The 8363-nt window shown below is 41.6% G+C and overlaps 1 protein-coding gene across 1 annotated transcript in view; it reads right to left on the minus strand.

Moving 5' to 3' along the window:
- The window catches only part of VPS36 (vacuolar protein sorting 36 homolog (S. cerevisiae)), a 96930-nt gene extending 92523 nt beyond the window's left edge, over positions 1–4407 (minus strand). The window contains exon 1 of the mRNA XM_006877428.1: positions 4312–4407. Within this exon, the coding sequence (XP_006877490.1) occupies positions 4312–4407 (96 nt within the window). The remainder of the gene's footprint in view (positions 1–4311) is intronic.
- Between the last annotated feature and the right edge of the window lie 3956 nt (positions 4408–8363).

Here is an 8363-nt window from a genome sequence, read left to right on the forward strand (position 1 = left end):
TTATAATCATTGTAATGTAACAACGTGTATGATTTGTTCAATGTAAAACTGATGATCTGCCCTGTAAACTTTCAGTCAATCCACAATAAAAACCTTTAAAAAAACAAACAAACATGAATACTTTGTCTGTATAAACAAGCAAATGTATGTTTACTCATAGCTCTGCCAGTCACTGGCTGGGTGACCTTGGCCAAGTCTCAATCTTTTCAAGGATAAACTGAGGTCTGAGTTTCCTCATCTATGAAGGGATGTGCTATATTAAACATTATATAATGACTCTGACCTGGTGTGATGCTGCAGGATACGCACTAGACTGCTAACAAAAGGTGGAGTGTTCAAACCCACTCACCACTCCTAAGCAATCCTATATATAGGGTCACTATGAATCAAAATTGACTTAACGGCATTTAACAACAGAGGCTGGCCCTAGCGAGTGCTATATTTTAAACTGCTACCACACAGTAAACAAAGCATAGGATTGGGGAGTCTGATCAATAGAGATTAAAATTTGGTCTCTCCTGCTAAGTCTGTGGTTCTTACACAAGACACTTTATCACTGAGTATGATTTTCTGAGTAAACTACCACCTTATATACCTGAAATTGGACCAAGAACTTTATAAACCAAAGAAAACCCACAGATGCTATGCAGCTGGCTCGAACTCATAGAGAACCCCCTATGTGTCTCAAAGTAGAACTGTGCTCCATAGTTTTCAATAGCTCCTTTTTGGATGTAGATCACCAGGCCTTTCGTCCCAGGGACCTCTGAGTGGACTTAAACCATCCACCTTTTTGTTAGCACATACATAGTGATGGTGGTAGTGGTGGCTGTGTGCCACTGAATCGGTTCCAATTCACAGCAACCCCGTATATGGTTTCCAAGGTTGTAAATCTTTGCATGGATTCAAACTGCTAACCTGGCAGTTAGCAGTAGTCCACTATGCTACCAAGACTCCTTTAGCACAAAGTAGGTGCTTTAAATATTCAGTTGAAAACAAAAATATGTGCTTTACATCACAAGGAGTCAAAAGATCCAAGGATAAGTACCGAGTACTTCCTGTCCTCCAGGGGCGTCCAACTGGTCTAAACAAGAACCTTGTACACTCTTGTCCAGGGAATGGGCTGGGATGACGTCACAGAAGACTAGGTAGCCTGGCCTGCAGTCAAGAAAGCCAGGGAAGGATTTTAAATGAGAGATGACTTTATCAGATGTGAAGACGAAAATGTAACCTCTGAAAGTCTTCAGCACCATGTGGGGTCTCCGAGACTTGCAGCAGATGGATTAAGCCAAGACACAGTGCTTACTCTCAGGAATCAGTCTGGCCCTCAGTCATATAAGGGGCCAAGTAGCTGCAGATTACTCAGCAAATGACAATTTATATGAGACCAAACCTGTTGTTGTTGCTGTTATAGGATTTGTTAAGTGATGCTGTGTCAGTTCCAACTCACAGCAACTCTGTACAGGGTTTCCAATTAGCTGATGGGTTTGAACTGCCAACCTTGTAGTTAGCAGTCCAGTACTGATCCTACAACACCACACAAGGACTCCTGAGCTACCATAATTAAACACACTACAATTTCAAGACTCTTCCCACCTATTTCCAAAGGAATTCCTGACTAGATCAAAGGGTTTCAAACTGAGTGTGTAGTTGTTGTTAACTTACCTAGAGTTGGTTCCAACTCACAGCGACCCTATATAGGGTTTTCGAGGATTTTAAATCTTTGCGGGAGCAAAAAGTCTTATCTTTTTCCTGTGCAATGGCTGGCAGGCCCAAACCACACCTATTTTTTCTAAAACTTCTCTGCTAAAACAAACAGCAAACATTTTAAAGGAACAACCAGAATTTGCTGGCTCCGCACATCTGCATCACACACATACACTAACAGCTGTAATTTTATGTTGTTTTACATGTCATGGTTCCATTTGTCTGGAGGCAAAAGTGTTCATAATACATATATTGGAGTTACACAGCACAGAGTGTGTTGGTGGTTATATGCCATGGAGTAGGTTCTGGCTCACAGTGACCCCATATAGGGCTTCTGAGGCTGTAAATCTTTACAGGAGCAGACAGACTCATCTTTTTCCTGCGAAACAGCTGGTCATTTCGAACTACTGACCCTGAGATTAGCAGCCCGATTCATAACCACTACACTACCAGAGTGTGGTGTTCTGCAAAAGCATGGTTTCCAGGTACTCCTGAAGGAGTGCTTTTGGAGGAGCCTTGGAAAGTCAATATATCATTACAGCATTCAATTCTTCTTATATGGGAGTATTATCAAACCACCTAGGGAGGAAACTCAATTTCCCATTCACAGCCATCACAAAAGTATAAACTTGTGGGGGTGGGGGTGTATTAGCTTGCCACTCAAACCAAAAATAAAAAGATGCAAAACCCAATTTGGGATCAAGTTAATAAGTGTTGAGACAGTATGCAAGAGAGACCCAGGTTCAATTCAAGTACAGACATCACTTGTCAGTGGAGGTTTGCATGTTCCTAACATGCAACAGGTTTCAGCAGCACTTTTCTAGACTAAGATGTCCTGGTGGCACAGTGAGTTATGCCCACATTGGGCTGCTAACTTCAAGGCAAGCAGTTCGAACCCACTAACTGCTCCTTAGAAGAAAGATGAGGCTGTCTGCTCCCATAAAGATTTACAGCCTCAGAAACCCTAAGAGCAGTTCTACTGTGTCCTATATATTCACTACGAGTTGGAATCAACTCCATGGTAGTGAGTTTTCCAGACTACATGATTAGGAAGAAAAGCCTGGTGATTTACTTCCCAAAATCAGCAAATGAAAACACTTTGAACCCTAACCATCAGACTGTGAATGACTCAGGACCAACTTGAAGGCAGCTAATAGTAACAGTGATGGTGGTGGTGGTTGTGTTCCATGGAGTAGGTTCCAACTCAAAGCAGCCCTGTACAGGCTGCTGACTTTACAGTTAACAGCCCAACTCATAATTCCCTACACTATGAAGGCTCCTTCACAGAAATAGTAAGTCCAAGCAAATTATTTAAGGTATTTAAATAATTTAAGGTGATTCAATAATGTCACCAACACAAAAAAACAATTGTTGTCAAGTCAACCCTGACTCTGAACAACTCATGTGTGTTAAAGTGTGTGTATCAAAGTGTGTGATTCAAATGCCTTAAGGGAGTCAGACCATCTGGCACCAATTCCAGTTGTGTCGATTGATAGCTATCTATCCCTGCTCTCTCTGCCAACCTCAATAGAACCTAAAGCATCTGTAAGCATCAATCAGGAGAAGCTGTGAGTCAAGGAACATACACAAAAGAGGGAGTTTCATTAACAAAACTGCAAGGAAAGAGAGGGAGAAACTGAAAATCACTGGAAACTAACAATGTTATCTGGGTTATAAATTTAAATACGACTCGTTTTTCAAATTCCAGCTTATACGATTCATCCAGAACTGGATGACATTTTGCAGTTGCACGCAAGTATCCACAAAACGTTTGCTTACAGTTTATATTTCTCCTCTCTACTTGCAATTGCAGCTCCCAAGACTTGTTTGTGTATTACTATGAGAAAACAACAAACATTCAAAATTCTTTTCTAAAGTAATTAAGGAAAAAAAAAAAAAAAAACACCAAGCGCCTTTAACAAGGACGTTTCAATGGGAAAAACACTGATAACTTTTTCAGAAATCCTTTCAAAGATAGTCCTCACCCTCTCCCTTCCCCAAGGGCAGATTTTATAACCCATCCAGACTTCCACAATAGACAACAACCACGTGTTACCACCGAGTCAGGGAATTTATAGCCACAAAGACAGAAATGGCCGATCCCAGTTATTATACTCGGGGTCCAGGATAATTAGGGATTCTGAAATAATGCCAAAGAAATCTGTCGTCACCATCACTATTCCACGGCATGAAAACAAAGTCATATTCTCATCAGCAAATACAAGCTGTGGAAATACAAGTACTATTTTGGTGGGGTGGGAGTGGAGGGGAAGTTGCCACAATCAGCGCTTCCGGGGAATGGTTCCAAAGTTGCAGAAGGTGCGGTTTACTGGGCTGGCGCGGGCGGAGTGGGGAGGCGCCGAGCGCTCGAGGCCACAGGGGGTGGGCGCCTCAGACCCGCAGGGCGCGATCCGGCTGGACGCGGCAGGCACTTTCCTGCCCCCGCACAGACGCGCTAGGGCCCCGGGAGGCGACTCGGCGGGCGGGAGACGCGGTGTATCCCGGGCTGCCGAGGGCCGGGGCGGCTGTGACGCGCGCCCGCCTGCGAGTCCCCTTTCGCCGGGCTCTCGGGGAGGCCGACCATGGGCGGATGGGCCGCCGCATTACCTTCTCCTCGCCATCATAGATGCGCACCCCGCGCTGCTGGATCACCAGGGTCTCGTTGATCTCCAGGAGGCCGCTGGTCCACAAGAACCGGTCCATGGCCGCCTGGGCAGCCTCCACCACTCGCCCGCGCCGGCGCTCCGAGGCCAGGAGCTGAGTACCGGGCAGCCTGCGGCGCCCCCTGGCGGTGGGCGGGGCAGAGGCAGCTGGGAGGCGAAGCTGCAAGTCCCAGGACACCAGGTGGAGCGCGTGCTGCTTGAGGGTTCGCCTGGGACTTGGAGACGTGCCTAGAGCGCCCCCTGGCTGTCTTTCTTCCAATGGCCATTTTGACCTGGCCTTCTGCCCCAACCTTTGACCACCTGCGTCACAAACCCAGACCTAACAAAGGACTTTGAAGGAGCTGTGAAATAAGCACTGAAACACAAGGTGGGTTTGAACTGCAGGGTCAGTGGTTTAAACTCATCAGCTGCTCCTTGGGAACCCTATACAGGGTGACTATTAGTCATAACAGACTCAACGTCACTTAACAGGATAGATGATAGATAGATAAGATAGATAGATGTATATATATATATAGAGAGAGAGAGAGAGAAAGTCCTGGTTGTGGCACTGTGGGTTAATGCGCTAGACTGCAATGTTATTTGAACTGCAAGGTTGGTGGTTCAAGCTCAACAGTCGCTCCTTGGAAACCCTCTAGAGGGTCACTATGGGTCAGAACCAACTCTATGGCACTTAACAACAACATACATACACATTTAAAGGAGCTCTGGTAGTGTAGTGGTTACAAATCGGGCTGCTAATCTCATGGTCAGCAGTTCGAAACTACCAGCTTTCTGCGGGAGAAAGATGAAGCTTTCTGCTCCCGTAAAGATTTACAGCCTCAGAAACCCTGTACAGGGTCGCTATGAGTAGGAATCGATTCCATGGCACTTAACAACAACAACAACAACAACTACAAATTTCTCCCGCGGAGCAGCTGGTAGTTTCAAACTGCTGACCTTGCGGTTCGCAGCCTGATTCGTAACCACTACGCTACCAGAGCTCCTAAATTTGTAGTACATACATGCAATGGAATACTATGTTACTATAAAGAATAAAAAGTCCACAAAACATCTAACAACATGAATAAATCTGCAGGATATTAATACTGAATGATGTCAGTCAGTCACAAGAACACAGATTGTATGAAACTACATTTTAAAAGTCAGGACTGTGCCACATTAGGACTATATATATATATATATATATAGCCTTTAAAAGTTCATGGAATGATTAAAGGATCAATTGAATAAGAGGACATAACCATAATAAACATCTAGGATACCAATTAAAGAGCTTCAAATTATATAATCCAATCTCTAATAGGACTGAAGAAAGAAATGAACGACTTTCCACAATAATAGTAGGTGATTTTAATACACCACTTTCTCTGAAGGACAAAACAACTAGAAAGAATCTGAACAAAGACACAGAAAATTCAAGCAACACAATCTACCAACTTGATCTCAAATAGAGAGGACTAGACCCAACAACAGCACAATTTACATTCTCCAGTACACATGAGGATTTTTCCAGAATAGACCATATGTTAGGCCACAAAGCAAACTTCAACAAATTTTAAAGCATCAAAATTCTACAAAAAATCTTCTCATATCACATGCTATAAAATTAGAAATCCACAACAGGAAGATTAAAGGAGGAAATAAAATACATGGAAATTTTATAACACCTGCTTAAGAGCTATTGGGTAATAGAAGAAATTTAAAATGAAATTAAAAAATTCCTGGAATCAAATAAGAATGAAAATACTACATACCAAAACCTTTGAGACTCAGAAAAAAAGCAGTGCTCAGTGGGCAATTTATAGCAATAAATGCATATATCCAAAAAGAAAAAGGAACCAAAAATCAGCACCTTAATCCAACATCTCCAACAATTAGAAAAGAGCAGCAAAGTAAGCCTACAGCCAGCAGAGGGTAAAAAGGAAATAATAAAAGATAAAGCAGACATAAAATGACATAGAAAACAAAAACAATGAAGAATCAACAAGATAAGAAGTTGGTTCTTTGAAAGGATTGATAAAAATATACAAACCACTGGCAAACCTAACAAAACACAAATTATGGGTGATATCACAACAAAACCAATGGAAATTAGGATAATAACAATACTACAAAAAATTGAACTCCAACAAATTTGATAATCTAGAAGATACGGAAACACATTTTTAGAAATACATGATCTACTTAAATTAACACAGACCGAAGTAGAGACCTTGAACAGATCATAACAAAAGAAGACTCCTGGTATAGGGCTACGGTAGGATCAGCACTAGACTGTGAACCTCAAGGTCGGTAGTTCAAACCCACCAGCTGCTCTCTGGAAACCCTATACCGGATAGCTATGAGTCAGAACTGACTTGACAGCACTTAACAACAACAACTAACAAAAGAAGAAATTGACCAAGCAATTTTAACCACCACCACCCCAAAAAAAAAAATCCCAGGCACAAAAGGTTTTACTGGTGAGTTCTATCAAACATTCAGAGAAGAACTGGCACCAATTCTCAAATTATTCCAGAATAGAGAAAAGGATAGACAGCTCACAAATTAATTTTTGAAGTAAGCATAACCCTCACACCAAAACCAGGCAAAGGCATCACTAAAAAAGAAAATTATAGACCAGTATCCCTCATGAGCATAAATGTAAAAATTCTCAACACAATACTAGTCAACAGAATCCAACAACATAGCAAAAACATAATACATCGTGATCAGTGGAATTCATGCCAGGTATGCAGGGTTGGGTCTGTATTAGAAAAGCAATAAGCATAAACTCCCACAAAAATAAAACAAAGGAAAAAAACCACAAAATCTTATCAATGGAGAAAAGGCACACAATAAAATCCAAAACCCATTTCTGATTTTTAAAACACTCAATAAAATAGAAATACAAAGGAAATTTCTCAACATAAGTAAGGGCAGATATACAAAACCAATGGTTTCCTGGTGTGACACTGTGGGCTAATGCATCAGACTGCAAAATTGTTTGAACTGCAAGGTCGGTGGTTCAAGCTCACCAGCTACTCCTTGGAAACCCTATACAGGGTCACTCTGGGTCAGAATCGACTCGATGGCACTTAACAACAACAACAATACAAAACCAATAGCCACCATCACTCTCAATGTAGATAAACTGAAGCCATTTTTCCCCTTGCAAACTGGAATCAGACAAGGATGCCCTTTATCACTACTCCTGTTCAATATTGTGCTAAAAGTGTTAGCCAGAGCTATAAGACAAGAACTGGAAATAAAAGATATCCAAATTGACAAAGAAGAAGTAAAACTCTCCCTGTTTTCAGATGGCATGATCCAATACTTAGAAAATTCCAAAGACTCAGCAAGAAAATTATTGGAACTCATTGAAAGATTGAGCAAAGTGGCAAGGTACAAGATCGACATACAAAAATCAGTTGGATTCCTTTATACTAGTAAAGAAAGCTCTGAAAAGGAAATCAGGGGGGAAATACCATTTGCAATAGCCACCCAAGATGAAATTGCTGCTGTTGTTATGTACCATGGAGTCGGTTCCGACTCACAGCGACCCTGTACAGGGTTTCCGAGGCTGTAAATCTTTATGGGAGCAAAGATCCTCATCTTTCTCCCGCGGAACAGCTGGTAGTTTCGAACTGCTAACCTTGAGGTTCGCAGCCCGATTTATAACCACTACGCTACCAGAGCTCTACTTAGGAATAAATCTAACCAGAGGGAAAAAAGATCTATACAAAGGAAACTATAAAACACAATTAAAAGAGACCTACAAAAATGGAAGACTTATATTGTGCTCATGGATAGGAAGATTTAACATTGTGAAAATGTCAATACTATCCAAAGCAATACTACCCTAAGCAATCAATTACAAAGATGTAATGCAATCGCAATCCAGGTTTAAACAATATTCTTTAAAGATATTAAAAAACCAACTTCATATAGAAAGGAAGAGATCCTGGATAAGCAAAGCATTACTAAAAAACAACAAAATAGGAGGTCTCTCAC

This window comes from Chrysochloris asiatica, unplaced genomic scaffold, assembly GCF_000296735.1.
Source record: "Chrysochloris asiatica unplaced genomic scaffold, ChrAsi1.0 scaffold00494, whole genome shotgun sequence".
Taxonomy (NCBI): domain Eukaryota; kingdom Metazoa; phylum Chordata; class Mammalia; order Afrosoricida; family Chrysochloridae; genus Chrysochloris; species Chrysochloris asiatica.